The 15,743-nt window shown below is 40.3% G+C and overlaps 1 protein-coding gene across 8 annotated transcripts in view; it reads right to left on the minus strand.

Annotated features, from left to right (window-relative positions):
• Positions 1 to 15,743, minus strand: part of EBF1 (EBF transcription factor 1) — a 407,240-nt gene that overhangs the window by 15,542 nt on the left and 375,955 nt on the right. For all 8 annotated transcript variants that reach the window (XM_037729062.1, XM_037729064.1, XM_017502096.2 and 5 more), the window contains exons 12-14: positions 2,409 to 2,474; positions 1,259 to 1,436; positions 440 to 619 (exon numbers count right to left, since the gene is read on the minus strand). In XM_037729062.1, coding sequence (XP_037584990.1) covers positions 440 to 619; positions 1,259 to 1,436; positions 2,409 to 2,474 — 424 coding nt within the window. The remainder of the gene's footprint in view (positions 1 to 439; positions 620 to 1,258; positions 1,437 to 2,408; positions 2,475 to 15,743) is intronic.

Here is a 15,743-nt window from a genome sequence, read left to right on the forward strand (position 1 = left end):
TTTTTTGACACAGGGTCTTGCTCTGTCACCCAGGCACTGGAGTGCAGTAGCACAATCATGGGTCATTGTAGCCTTGGGCTCAAGCAAACCTCCTGCCTCAGCTTCCTGAGTAGCTGGTGGTAAGTGGTAGAAGTGGGAGTCAACCCATCTCCATCTGACTCTGAGCATGGGTTCTTGAAGCGACCTCATACAGCTGCTTTGGATGGCAGCAACAGTCTGACTGTTAGAGAGGTTTTGTAGGAAGGAAGGTGAGCACTGGAGAGCAAAGATTCCTGCTGGAGGTGATGGTGCCTTTAGCAGTATCACCCAGGGCTGTGCCTTGCAGGATGGAAAGATGGAGGTCCTCAGATCGAGAAGCCCTGCCCAGTGGGCCACATGGTATGATGCCAAGTTCTTCTAGCAAAACGTGCAGGAACACAGGACACACATCTCTACTTACTGGCATAGGGCGAGTTGGCAGCTGAGCCGTTGAGGAAGGTGGGGGAGCCGCCCAGATTGGACATGGCAGCCGAGCCGTATCCGTTCATGCTCGTGGTGACGGAGTTATAGTTGGTCTGCTGGGGGGTGGTGCTCGGCACGTACCCGTGTGGTGATACGCTGCTTGAGTTGCGGGTGAAACCTGAGGGGTGGGGGCAAAACGGGGGTGAGGGGGCAGTCCTGGAAGACTTGGGGAAAGGAAGGTCTCTGTTTCTGGCCCCCTCGCAGCAACCCAGAGGGAAGGGATTGGGTGATTCATGTACGTGGGTTGGTGGTGCTAGCTCTGTGATTAAAATGGGAAGCGAGCAAAAGACACATTTCTTAGGAGATCATAAATACTTAGCAGGGCCGTGAGAAGTGGCAATGCTGGGCCTATAAATTATCATTTTAGAGCAGAAATAAATCCCGATCTCAGAGATGTACCCTGGAGTTAACAGGTTCCTATTCCCTGAGCAAGAATGATGTGCTTTGGGCCCTCAAAACTTTAATTCCATGCCTCTTTGCGATCTGTCATTCATGGTTTATGGTGAAAAGTCAAATGTAGAGAGATGGCTAAATGCATGCATCCTTTCTAGCCCCCTATATTAGATTACCAGACGTGATAGCTAGGGCCAACATTGTACAATACTATCTTACACACACAAACTAAGAATCTCCCTTTGGGGATGAAAATAATTTTTTAATATAAAAATTGTTCATCACCAATAAATGAGGAGATGGGGTGTTCAAGGTTGAGAAGGGAAAGGGAAAAGGGGAGAGAAGAGAAAAGCAAGCTTCTGACCCTGATTGGTGGCTTGCGATGCCTCAGAGACATTCACGGCCAGTTGTCCACTGAACGAATTCACACCCATCATCCCTGCATGGACCGAGGTGTTAGCAAGGGCCGGGAGTTGGTTGTGGTTGCGGGGAACACTGTACAGGGCCTCTGCAATGTCAGCCGCTCTCTTCAGAATGATTTCCTGAAAAGTCAAAGGAATATCCCCTTCAGCTACCCCCAGTCATATTTCTAATAATACCATTTTTCGAGTTCCAGGCACTGTGCTCAGGGTTTTCAATGGTCATCTGCATTAACTTCTGTGACCCTCCTGACAAACTGCTACATTAGTCTCACCATCATCATGCCCATATCCCAAATGGGGAAACTGAGGCTTGGAGATTAGAAAACCCCACCTAAGGACACTCACCTATTTAAGAACAGAGCTGAGATTCATAACCCTATTTGTCTGACTTTGAAAGTCCATTATCTCAACTATGCCTTCACTTTACCCCTACGGTCCATATATGACAGCACCGTGGGGTTGTCCATCCTTCCCCATGACATGTAGGAACTCTGAGGTTACCCAGGGAAAGAGGGAGAAAGAGAGAAAGAGAGGCTGCAATGCATCGCCCCTGTTGATGTTAAGGGAAGGTCGCAGATGGCTACCTGCATTCCCGAGTATTAATGGGAATGTGTCCCCCAGACATTGACTCGGGTGACATGAACAAGGAGTGAATGATTTGTCAGATTGTTTCCTAAGCTATGTGAATCCTATACATGGAGTTCTATGAACAGAAGCAGACAACACTATTCAGGCCTTGTTATACTTTTTAGGAGAAGAAATTAAACTCTCTTTCTCTTCCTAAATTTGCTTGAAAACCTGAGAGAAATAAAATAAAGCACCAGTAACTCTCCTCTTCAATTATAAAGTATGTTCTCACTAAAGATTAGTTTTAAATGGAGCACCTTTTCTCATATGGAAAATGATTCAGTAGAAAGGGCAATAAAAGGTTTACGAAAGAAGGATTGACCAGTCTTACAACATGTTATATCTGATACTCTTAACTCATGCACATGGCTTTGATATTTTTTGTGCTTTCTCATTACGGTACAGAATCTGAGATCTTTAATTGCATGCGGAAGTCCACACAGGCTGGAAACGCTCAGCGCTCACCTGGTTGTTGTGTGGCATCCCATACAGCGCTTCTACCAGATCCGCAGCCCTTTTGAGTATCACTTCCTGTCGAGAGAAAAGCAGATACGATCCTTTGAGTGAAGGCAGGTTGTCATTATCTTTTGACATGATCACGTTCCAGTCCCTCTGGCCATACTTTGCCAAGGCACCGCTATAAATTAGGCCGTAGCTTGGGGAACCCCAGAATGGCGTTAAATCACCAATTTATCCCTGTTCACATACACACTTAATTGAGTCAAAAGGTGAGCATCACTGGTACCACAAGATAAAATACATCACTCAATAGTCTGCCATAGGCATGATAAAGCACTCATATGTTTATTGCTGAATACAATTCCTAGGTCATTTACTAGATTACTACAATCGATGTCATTCAGTGCATGGTATGAGCCCCTAAGATGTGTTTATTTTGCACTTAATTGCTTATTCGGGGAAACATGACCTTATCAGACAGGTCATTTTCGAGGGATTTCCAATCAATCTTCAGCTACTAGAAGCATGTAGTATTAAACTTCTTTTGTTTATCTCTCTTGGAAGCAAAGCCATAATATAAGAGGGTGATTTAGGAAACCCACATACTGAGGCAATGTACTCTCTGTCAAAAACTCGTACAAAAGACTCTACTGTCCTCAGAAGCCTCCTCTGCACCAATTTTTATAACTGGCAGTGTCTATTTCTTTTATAGAAATGATTTGCTATTTCAGTATTGTTTGTCATTTCTCCCATTTACTCATTCATTCTCATCCTAGATACATGCTCAGTTGCTCATTCCAGTTGAAAAAAAAAAAAAAACTCCCTCTTTTTACTTAGGTGGGCTTCCATATTTAGCTTGCATGCTTGGTTCTAATAATAGGGAGTACTCTACAAAAGTGAGTGTGGTGCTAATATTTTTGGTTCTAACTAAAATCATTCTCTCTTCCTTTTCCCCTAATTTTCTACAATTTCTGCAGATTTATTTATACTAGAATGTGAAAAGGAAAGCAAAGTTAAGCCTGATGTATGTAAAAGCAGGGGCTTATCAGAGAATCAAACCTAAGGGTGTGGTATGATCATCAGAGGTGATTTGCAGGAAGATACGTTTAACATTTCTGACTGTGGGTAAAGTTTCCAACAGAAGTTTAACTTTAAATATTTTACACAATAGATTTCCACATAGAGAAGCAGTGCTGTTCAATTTTTATAGACTGAGACACTGATCAGAAAATAGGGAGATAATCGCATTCATTTTGCTGTCACCATAGCCTCTTCAAAAATCCTTGAACAACTCTTGAAATGACAAGCTTTTAGATACATATTAGCATTTTTCAATTTTAAATTCTCTATAATATAAGATAAAGTAGTTGTCATACTACAGTAACTACTTATGACATACCTAATGTCCTAAATTCAAAAATAAGATAGAGGGGTTTACAGCTCTCAATAAACGTTTATGTTTGCCTTAAGCTGATACACCCCCTTTATGAAACAGTTTAGTTATTTTTCATGTAGGGAGTAAAGAACATTATATAATCAGAGGGGTTTCAGCCAATACATCTGAAATCATTTCTTTATTATTTAATATAAGCTACAAGCTAATTTACCACTTTTTGTTTGCAGTATTGTCTGACCACAGAAGTTAATAATTTACTATGGTATGGGCACAGTATATCCTATCCCCAGATCAAATTCAGCCTGTGTTGCCTTCACTAAAACCTCATGGCTTTATCTGGCTCTTAGGAAAGATTAAAACAAAACAGGATCAAGTGAGTTTATTTACTAAGATTTGACTTCTCTAGGCCTATGTTCATTTATTTCTCCAAATAAATATTTATCCCAGTGTTGGAGCTTGGCAGGGAAGGTATTTTCCTTTCTTTCCATTTTATGGGGGAAGGTGGGGGACAAGTCTCCTGTTTGTCAAAAGCATGACGTGGCACTGAAAGAAACTGCACTTGTGAACTTGGCTCTTGTAACACTAAAATTGGGGACTTAGAGGAATGCTCTTTATTTTAATTAATTTCACAGAAGCAGGGAGGAGGGAGTTCAAAATTATACTCCAAGATCTTTGAAGTTTTCATAAGTCTGAAAAAATTCCATCTATCAGTATATATTATATATTGTTGGTGATAAAGTTTTTCAATGATGTAATGTACTTGTTTCTTTTTTTTTTCCTCCTTATATTGATATCCAGAGCTCTCATCCCCATGTAATCCTTTGAAAATAAAATACGTCTTGTTTCCTAAAGTAGCATCCTTCTTTGATCCACCATGCTGGGGCATGTTTTTCTGTTGAGGACATAGCCATAGGTAGGTCATCAGCACAGCATCACTGCAGGCCAGCAGTCTTGGATTTGAGAAGCGTGAACCTGGATGTTTTGTACTGGAAAGGACACCCTTAAATAATATCTTGCCCATTATAAAATATCCTTCACTGTAGTATCAACTTGTAAGGATTTAAGAAAGACTTGGTTCAGCTTTGCCCATGTGATTCAGCTTCTATTAGTTATTTCTGCAAATGACAAGGAGAAAGGAAATTTCTGGGTCCTCTATGAGTTAGTGCAATGAACCTGCAAGGTGCTTGGATTTCGGTGACCAGAAAATTGCTCTCACCTCCATGTCATTACGCTCCCAGTGAACTAGCCCCCAAGCGTGTTTGTGTTGGGGATCTAATATATTGCCTTTCAATCAGAGCTGAGAGCCACTGAACACACAGACAGAACATGACGAGCAGGTCAGGAAAGCAATAAAGATTTTACAGAGCTGTCCAAGGTGCTAAATTTACTCAATAATGGGTTTGGCACCATAGTGTTAACCTCTCATTTACTACCAGTTTGAGGGACTAAATTGAAGTAGCTGACTTCATTTACCTTGAAATGTATATTTTATGACATTATGTAAGTAGATTGAAAGGGCACTGCAGTTTTAACAATTTAAAGCCTAAAGCATGTTTAAGATGAAACTTGAATATTTATTGTATATTGCACTTAAAGTATATAGAATGTTAAAATGTATTGATTAAATTTGTAAAAGGCATTATAAAAATGACAGGTAGTATAAAAGATGTATGCCTTTTAAAATCAAATTGATAATATATGCTATCTCTTCTGCGGTCACAAGTGTAATTTTTTTGCAGTTTTATATGGTAATTTGAAAAATCTGTAATTTCACATTAGGAAATGATTGAGCCTTGGATGTTAAAAAAAGAAATTTCCCATAAGGGGAAGAGCTGGATGTTTCATATAATCTTTTGTTTCTAAAATTGTTCCTAAAGTCTTATTTTTTGTGGCATTAGGCAGGAGCACAGTCTAAGGATCCTTTCATTCTAATATGCAATTTTAATATTTCCGAAAAGAAAGAACACTTGACTAGTACTAATATCTAATGTTTCAAGGCATTTATTTGTCAGGGGAGATTTTCTCCTTTTTTTCATGTTTAAAACGTCTCCCTGCTTACAGATTCAAACATAAGAGTAGATATTAGACAATTCCAAGATAATTAATCCTATCCTTGGATTTTTTAAAAATCCCTTTTGGGAATTAAAAAGATAAATACTAGTATCCTAAATATTGAAAAGCCCCAGAGTCTCCTTGTAGAGGTAATGCTTTTTCTCCAGTCTACATCCTAAGTCAGACACTTTTTCTGTTCGTGGCTTTGGATTTCTTCTCTCTTACCGATATAAAAAAAGTTTACTCTTTAAAAACAACAACTTTTCACTGACTGATTTCATCTCACAGTTGAAACCTGGCTTCATCTGTCTTGCTATGACTGTAAGTTGATGGTTATTTGAGTTGGGGTCTATAGAGAAAAATGTGGATACATTATTCTTACTCTATTTAGAGTCTACAGAAATGTTAGGGAGACTCAAGGAGAAACGGGTTTCCAAGAAACAGTTCAAATGTAGCTAGCATGGGTGTTACTTGTATGTTGGAAGCTTTATAATAAAAATGCTGAATGGGCTACCAGTATAAAGGTAAGATTAAGATTCAGCTTTACTTTCTACTTTGCAACCCAATCAATTAGCAAATATCGTTTGACCTTCTTGCCCTCGTCATCATATGTGGACCTTCTTCTCCAGCAACTTTCAGGGCGTGTTATCTTCCCAGCACTGACCTACAAGGTTTGATGACAGTCACAAAAGATTGTTGCCATCATCTGGTCCCACCATCTTTATCCAATCTTCTCTTCCTATGTATTTGAAGAGCTGCTCTCTATGCTTGTCCTCCTAGCCTAGAAGTAAAACATTTGGCTCCTTTCTATCTCCATACCTTCACTCCTTTTGCCTTCCCCTTTCTTAGGGAAAATGCTGACTTCAATCTGTGCCCATTGACAATGTCTCTCTCCATCTTTGGAGGTCTGGTACCGAAGGGGATTGCAATGAAGGAGATAACTCTCATTTATTGAAAGTGGAACGAGAACTCATTCAATCTTCTAGAAAGCCTCTTAAGATATTCTTTCTATTACTATACGGCAAATGAGGAAACTGAAAATCAGAGAGGTCAGCTAACTTTCCCAAAGTTTCCACTGCTGACTAGTGGCTGGGCATGGATTCAACCCCAGGCCTGTTAGCCATCAAAGCCTGGCTCTTGAAAATCACACTGTTCTATCAGAAATAATGCCACCTTCACTGATACCCCAGCTCCTAATCTCTCTAATTCCTCCAAAAAAGAGTGCTGACAATCTTTGTCACCCAGCACAGCACAGAAGTACATACTGAGAGCCCATTTTGCTCTGAAGTGTATTAGTCTTCATTCTCCACAGCTAGACTGCAGACTTTTTGAGGCCAGGGATCGGTCTTAATCTCCTTCTCTAAGCTGCTAGCATAATGTTTAGCAAACCACAAATCTTGAGAAATTCATGGTGATGCGTTATTCTAAGATACACTTACTGATTTTAAAAAGTGCACACTTAATTTGTATGATGAAATGACAAAGTCGTATATTTGGCACAGTTTATAGAAATAGGAGACTTAAATTTGGTGTTCCATTTAGCTACAGACTTTTAAATCCAATATATAAATTCCCAAAGGTCAAGTTTTGATCACTGTGAGGTTTTTTGTTTTTGTTTTTTTTTTTGTCACTTTTTTTATGAATTTGCTCCTTCATTCCTGCTGGCTTAGACTTACATTTTAATTTTGTGTTTAATACAATGAATCATGTCTAGTACAGACATTATCTCAAGTTATAGGCTGCTAGCAATATGAGGTTGGTGCTTATGGTCCTCAGCCCTTTATTAGCTGTACCCTTAGCCTCTTGGAAATAATTAGGTATTTGCACATTCACAGAAAGACACCCCGGTAACCAGGCATATCATGACAAATATGCAGACACAGTTAACTCATCTTTTCTTCTATTTTATGACATTAAAAATCTTAGGATTATTCAGCATCTCCAGGAATCTTCTCCTTAGCATTGACTTGAAATCTAGCTAATAAGCTCAAGTTCATCGGCCACATCTAGCCTCCTAGAGTGAAGGGAAAGGTCGTCTAACTGGTCAATACTGGACCCAATTACAAACCCAACTCAATGTTTTGGGTAACTCAACCCCAGATGAGCAAGGAAGATAGTCTGAACTTTCTTTTGTTCACGGCACATATAGACCAACTTATAAAGATAATAGATACCCATACACGAATACAACATTAATTTTCAAGTTTCAGCATTAGATTTTGAGACTCTGGGAACTCCGTCCATAAACTTAAAGCCCAGGGATGATTCCGTAATTTGGGAGGATAATCTGTGCTTGGTTTTATACTTATTCAAGTAGGAAATAATGTTTTCAGGGACATAGACGGAAACAGGAAAAATAAAAAACTACAAGCATCAATAATCAAAGTCGAGCTGGGCGATTCCTGAGAAAGAAGCATAATTCTTCTCTGTTGCTGCACATTTCCCTGATATCCATTTATCACCAATCCACTTTGCCTTATCAGGGGATTCAAAATGTAGTGGCCAAATATTAGCAACATACAACGAAGTGAAATGGCAAAATCACTCTTGATGTAGAGATGATACGTACCTAATCAATGAAATCAGCATTGATTTCACTGACCTCCTTCATACAGAGTTTACTGCAGGACCCAGATTTTGAAGTGTACCTTCAGCTCCTAGACTTTAGGTCCTGGCTCTTTCCCCACTGGCTTCTGAAAGCCTGGTGACATTACTGATTGGAAAGCCCAAATGCTGAAAAATTGATTGGAAGTTTCTTGCAGCCCATTTCCTGCAGAGCTAGATGTACAATGCAATAAATACTAGTTGTCCTGAGATGTATTTCTTTGGAGGGTAGTTTTATATCCCAACTTCCTTTGTGTTTATTCAGCCAAATGGAAAATTCCACAATGGTAGACTTTGCATTCTAAAAAATCAGTATAATGAGGGCAGTGAGGGAATGAGTAAAACAAACCAAAATAACACTTGGGCACTGTTTAGTTTCCCATCCTCTGAGACATTCCTCACATTTTTCATTTTTCTTGTAATATGAACTTTTTGAAATAGAGCTTACTGCAGATCATTAGAAGCCTTTAGTGTCACACTTTAAACACTCTTTACTTAGAAGCCCTATGACTGAGAAGAGTCACTTACATTTAGCATGGATATAATTAAACATGTTTCTGTTGAAAGGGGCATTCTCATTACAGCTAAGGACCACTTTAGAGTAAATTGAAATGGAAAGGAGGAGCATAAATGAGGTATAGGTAGCAAGCAGTTATTTCTAGGGAGGCATAAAATGCCAAATGTGTAACAATTATATTTTACAACCCCACATTTTAAAGACTTCATAGTATTTTAGTATATAAGAAGATTCAGCTGAAGCTTCGACTGCCCTGCAGAGCATTCTAGTGCATACTTGTTGCCCAGAGTCTTTTTTAAAAATGAAATTCTAACCACAGTAAAAAATCTCTAGACATTTCCAGAACAAAGAATTAAATATTTTGAGTCTACTGCTATTAATAACATAGGCCAAGGTATCAAAAGCATTCTAGTCTGGAGAAAATGTAGCAGAAGGACTTCTCCCGAACCTCTTCTATTTTAAAGTTGATTTTATGTTCAGATTAGATGACAGCCCTCTTACTTCTCAAACATATTATTATGAACCAGTATGCGGCGTGGTTGGAGGTAAACCAGAAAGCTTTGTTAAAAACATGGTGTAGGAGACTCTGAATCATATGAAATTAAACTAGGTTGTAAGCTAATGCAGCTATATCAACGTAAGACATACTAACTTACGTGATTGACTTTTACAGTGGAAAGAAAAAGGCTGTTTTCAAGCAACTGTTATTGCCTCAATGGAAAAAAAAAAATCAATGAAAGTGAAATGAACAAGAGATTTTGTCTGAGTTGCAGTTAATACCACTGAAGAGCTATGGATATTAAAAGGTCAACAAATAAATTAGCCAGAGTGTTATGAAATGAATGATTTGGCTCATAATTTTATTGAGTGAAAATTGTTCGCTGCCTATTAGACCAGGTAATTTTTATCTGGTGCCTCAATTACTGTCCCGTAAGCAATAATATAGTTGTAAGAGCTGTTGGTTCGATCGCGTGACCTCTGAGAAGCTGGCTAGGACAGCTGACTTTACTATGATGGATAACTAAGCTTGGGCTCCATGAGGTGCCAAGCTTCCCTTTCCTGCAAGGCGATCTCATAAAAGAAACATTACAGCTTGATTCATTTTACCAAAATGTTCGACTTTTCAAGTGTCAGCAGTTAAGTATAAATTGTGAACCAGGTATTTCTGAGAAGAGTTATGACAATGGCTTTCCCCTCTCTTTTTTTTTTTTGGTCTCCTGGCATTTTCTTCTAAATGGTGTCATGGTAATTGGTGAATGGGAGCCTGGGGTGCTTCCCGCCACAAATACAGTGAAAAATGGTGTCTGCACCCTTGTGACTATGACCTGCTTGGAGGTACAGAGCTGAACTTGGTAACCTCTGGCAGGATCTTCTTATTCCAATTCATTGTACTGGTTTAAGACCAACGCTGTGGGTTCGGTCCTGCTGAGTGCCTTGGAAATCGACTTTCTGATCAGGATAAAAGTCTCTGCTTAAAGAGAAAGCTCTGGACAGAGGTGCCTTTTTCAGGGGTAGGTTGTAAAGTCAGCACATGAAACAAAAACGGCCTAGAGTCAAAATTACCCTTGAAAATCTTTTAAGTCACCTTTAAGTCGCCAAGGCCCGGGCTTTTAGAAAACACAAAAAGCCAAAAATTAACTACTTCTGTTTCTCTTTGTCTTTTGGCTGTGGCTTCTCTTTCCCTAAGCCAAGGCTGAATAAATAACTAGCTTGAAAGTAAAAGCGCAGCTCAGTAAACAGAGATGTATTTGTCGTGTACACATACATGGATGTGTACGTGTGTGTGTTTGTGTGTGTGTATACAAATGTTTGTGCATTTGTTAGTTGCCTTCGTGAGTGGTCAGTGAGCCTTAGCCCTGAGGCAGTAAGAGCACACCCTGTGCTTAGCTGGCATCAGGCGTGTCAGCTGTGCATCCTAAGAAGCAAGGAATGTTCACTGCATGCGTACTGTGAGCCCAGCACTGCATTATCGAGGTATTATATTTTGGACAGATACTATATGGATACTTGAGTGATATGTTCCCATACTATACTTTATAGATACATAAGGGAGGCAAACATATAATTTGCTTTTGCTTCTTAAACTGTTGAACATGAACATCATTGGTTATTTTAGGTACCTCCAGACGAACAATATCTGTAAATGATAACTCTCAAGGCTTTACAGATGGTCCTGAGTATAACTGCAATTAAAATCCACTGCTTCAAGACTGTTGGGGCTTGGTACTTATTACTCTAATGCTCCATTGAAGTGTTACTCGGAGCTGAAAACAGTGAGCAAGATGTAAGACCTCCTAGCATCTCTGTTCCTAAGGGCTTCAGCCTTTAAGGGGAGGATGGTGGGTGGCTGGAGGTAGAAATGAGTTTGTCCCTTGTTTCTCCTGTCACCTACCTTTGACCTAATGAGTAATTATGTTCCATGCCCCTCTATGCAGGGTGTGATGCGAAGTAGGTTGAACTTAACCCTCCTGATCAAGAACTCAGTGCTAAAAAAGAACTTGAAAGAGTTCCAGCATTGAGCTATTGGAGAATGGTTATCACAAGTCCCTCTCCCAGTGACTGTGCAGCTGAAGAGGGAAAGCATGGCGGCCTAGGTTTATCTGCATGTGCATGTGAATTCTTCCTGCCGCTTCCACCCAGCTCAGCCCTTTGTGAGCTAACTTCTGTCTAGGCCACCACTTGCCTCCTTCGCTAACCAGGCTGGAAGGGTTTTAAGGTTGGTTTTGTGAATTGGCTTTTTTTCCTTAAAATTTCTTAATTCTGCTATGGGATATAGGTTCTGGATCTGGAGTCCAGTAGACTTGGCTCGAATCCATGTATTAGCAGTGTAAACACATGCCTATGTGTCCTCATCTGTAAAACAGAGTTAATACCAACACCTGGTTCAGAAGATTATATTTAGTTAGTGCTTATCAGGCAATAGCCAGCAATATTATTGTCAGTCCCCTCTTATTTTCCAAAGAACTCTGGCAAAATATATGCATTCTTACAGTCAACGTACATTGCATGCCTTGAGTGCTATGTTTGAGATGTAATCCTATTTTCAAAACCCTGTAAAAGACTCTAAGGGGACTACTGGTTAGAAAGCAGGGGAGGTCAGGAAACCTCCACTTATAGCTGCATGAGCTCGAGCAGGTTACGTGTCCTCTATGAACCTCAGTTTCCTCATCTCTAAAATGGGAAGGAAACAATAATGACAAGCTTTGCCGCAAAGTAAGTCAGCTAAAGATAAAATAACTAACCTAAAGAGGTAAGGGTTACAACTTCCACGGGGTCATCGGCCTTTTTAGTGAAGCTACCTACAACTTCTTTCCCCAGAGAAATGATATGCAGGCATTTGCGTGTGCATATTCATAATGCACACACGCACAGGAATTCTAAATGCAATTTTAGGGTTGCTAAAACTCCCCAGCTAAAAGAAATGTAAGCAGTAAGGGATACCAAGCCCCCTAAACTGAGCATATCAAATGGGGAAATGGAATCTGCCTGTAAGTCTTCTGGTGGACACAGGGGAAGGAGGGGGAAATGGACTGCATTCCATAGCTTGTGTTTTTGACAAGAGAATGTAGAGACAAAATGTTTCCTCGAATCAAACTGAAACGTGTTTTTTCTAAGAGCTGACTATACCATAAGATTTGCATTTGTTTCTGTGTTTTTGTCTGAGGAGGGTCACTTTCATTTCAGGATATAATGTTAATAGAGTTTCCTCAAATTAAAAAAAAAAAAAAGTAAATAAATGAGAAAGAGAGATAGCAAGAGCGAGAGAGAGGCTAGTGTCAGTGTGGAAGGGGAAGATGTTGAGTTTTCCTTTATGCTTTTCTGAATCCCTTAGTCATCCCCCTTTCTGCTAGGAGGCAATGTGGTTATGCAAAGATTTCTTATTTGTATTTTCACTGATGCGACTGCAGGTTTTGAATTACTGATAGTCTTTGCATAAAGACTAAAACAATAAAAGCATAATTAGAATACGTTGTATACAGCCAACTCCAGTTTTATTTTGCCCCAGCTCTATATTTATGATAAATCACTAAACACGAACACTCTTTAGGGAGGGTGATTTTAGGTCTCGTCTCTCCACTGAGCAAAAACAGTGCCTGTGACTGGAGTCTGAATTTCAATTTTGCAAGTGTACAGTTGAAGTGAATAATATTTGGCACAATACAGTGCACAACTGAGCCACTAAATGGCTGATTTACTAAATTATTATTAGATGAGCCCTTGCTGTTCCAAATGAAAGTGCAGTCACTGTCTTCCTTCATGGTGTGTTCAAATTGTTCTGTGTTTAAATATTCAGCATGAGGCTAATGTGAACTGATGAACTGAGACTATAAACATTCACTTTCAATACAGATAGAGCGACAGAGATGCAACATATCATGTGGCCCGCAGAGGTGAAAATGATTTATATTTAAGGATGTTGCTGCCTACTTCCATTACTTTAAGGTACTCTTAATTAGCCTGGTGTTTGAAATGACTAATTCACATGTACAGGGAGAGCAGCTTCATGGAGACTGAGATTTTCGATTACCAGTGAAGGAGAAGGTACTGCGAGGATTTGCTACCTCTGTATTTCCAAGGAAGCCTTGAGCTTCTTCATGGTGGGCTGGCCACACAGCACCAGCAGATTAGCGGGTCTGCCAGAGATATTATGGGGTTGACATTCACTGCATTCACTGTGTTTTTTGGAGACCCACCAAAAGGGTCCACAACTCCTCCTTCCCACCATCCACCCCCTGGTGTTCACCTCCCTTATAGTCCCAGCCTACTGCACAGCCACATGGGTACTCCCATCACCATGATGCTGGCTTCTTTACTGACACCTGCTGGAATGAACAACAACCTTTTGCTCCTTGGGCAAATAGTACCCTCCTCTCTCTTCCCCTTTGAGGGCAGTTATAGGCAAGCACTTAAAATACTGTGATCACTTACAGTAGATTAGAATTTTTTATTGGTGCTGTGTTGCCATAACAACATGAAGACAGCAGATGACTTAAGCTAAGCTTGCAAAGCAAAAGGCTGCTCATCTGGCAGTTTAAATGAATACAGTTCATTTCACAAGTTTCCCATATGGACTCTTAGTGTATGGTAATGAGGAGACCATATGGTGAGAGAAAATGCACTGAGAACAATTGGGTTCCACTGGCTGAGTGGGAAGTTGGAAGAGAAAACCCGGGTGAGAGATTCTGGTGTGCTCTCTGGGTTCAAGGTTTGGCTGAGGTTTGTTTGGGATGGTTGTTTTCCATAGGGGTTTCGCGTTTCTTAATCCGTTCCTTAATATGTCGGCTGTGTGAAATGACAAACATCTTGCAAATTTTGCAATATCGTTCATCACAAACTGTCAGCAGTGTTTGCAAATCTGACTTGCCAGATCTTTTAAATGTGTTGTTCTTAAAAGGCAACAGTACTAAGTTTTTAGACAAAGTGCAGGCAAATTTAAGCACTTCTGACAAGCAGAAACATTAACAGTAATCATTTTAAAAACACTTGCATCTTTTGCCTGCATGTTTAGCTGTAAATAATGCTAGAATGTATAAAAGCTTTAAAGTAAAAATGTAATAAATACTTTTTATTATGTTTCATAAAGGATAAAAAATGCTTTGAGCCATGTCTATGTGTTATCTGTACATGTGAACATATAGAGATGGATAGCTCCCGTTCTCCTTCCTACTAACCAGATTGGAGGCCTGGGAGGACAGCTTGAAAAAGGCTCTAAAGTCAATTCTGTACGATACATGCTTCATAAAAGATGAATATAAATGCATTAGTTAGACACGGTGAGCTAAATTAGAAGGTCAGTCAGGGCTGGGAGGGCTGAAAAATCACGCAACCAATGAGTATAATTACTCTTTTTTAAGTCTATTAAGTGGTGTTGTTCTACCAAGGCTCAGGGGTATAGGACATGAAGAACAAGATAAAGTAATGTGTATTTATTACTCCCACTGGATCAATTTCCCAGATATTTTCAGCCCCATAAAGCAAAATACACAAATGCAGCCTTTGTTACTTTTCTCAAACTGCTTTCTTTTCCCTAAAGGAGGGGCTGGCTCTTGGAGAAAAGATGCATTTGCCCTGAGAAGGTCCCCATGCCAAGCCTTCTCCATAGGGAAATGAGAGAAAGCTGGGGAGACTCTATGTAAGGACGGGGGCCAGGTGACTGCAGAGGAGAGGATAGAGACATGAGCCACCGAAAGGCAGGATTCTTTGGGTCTTCGTGTCTGCAGGAGAGGTGGGGACGCACCATAGTGAACACAGTGAAGCTACCGAAGCCTAAGGACCTGAGTTTTAATCGTAGTTTTCGCACTTGCTAGCTGTGATGTGATGTCGAAGCAAGTCACTCAGACCTCTGGGGACTCTAACTCCTCATCTGTAAAATGGGGAACACCCACGGTGCAGGGATTAGTGGCCCCCATTTACTAGAGTCTCGCTAGTGCCAGGGATGCCTTTTGGCATAAATTATCTCATTATCTCATTAACACCTGACAACAACGTGAGGCAGCTGCTCTACAGAGGAGAAACCTGAAGCGCAGGAGGTTGAGTCACGTGCACTAAGTAGCGATCTCATTTCCAAAACACACGTCTTTCTCACTTGACAGCCCACTTTCCTGGCCTCTGTACTCTTCGAACACCCCTTGATAATGCAGTGCTGGGCTCACAGTAGGCATGCAGTAAACATTCCTTGCTTTCTAGGATGCACAGCTGACATGCCTGATGCCAGCTAAGCACAAGGTGTGCTCTTACTGCCTTAGGGCTCAGGCTCACTGACCACTCACGA

This window comes from Cebus imitator, unplaced genomic scaffold (assembly GCF_001604975.1).
Source record: "Cebus imitator isolate Cc_AM_T3 unplaced genomic scaffold, Cebus_imitator-1.0 Scaffold291, whole genome shotgun sequence".
NCBI lineage: Eukaryota > Metazoa > Chordata > Mammalia > Primates > Cebidae > Cebus > Cebus imitator.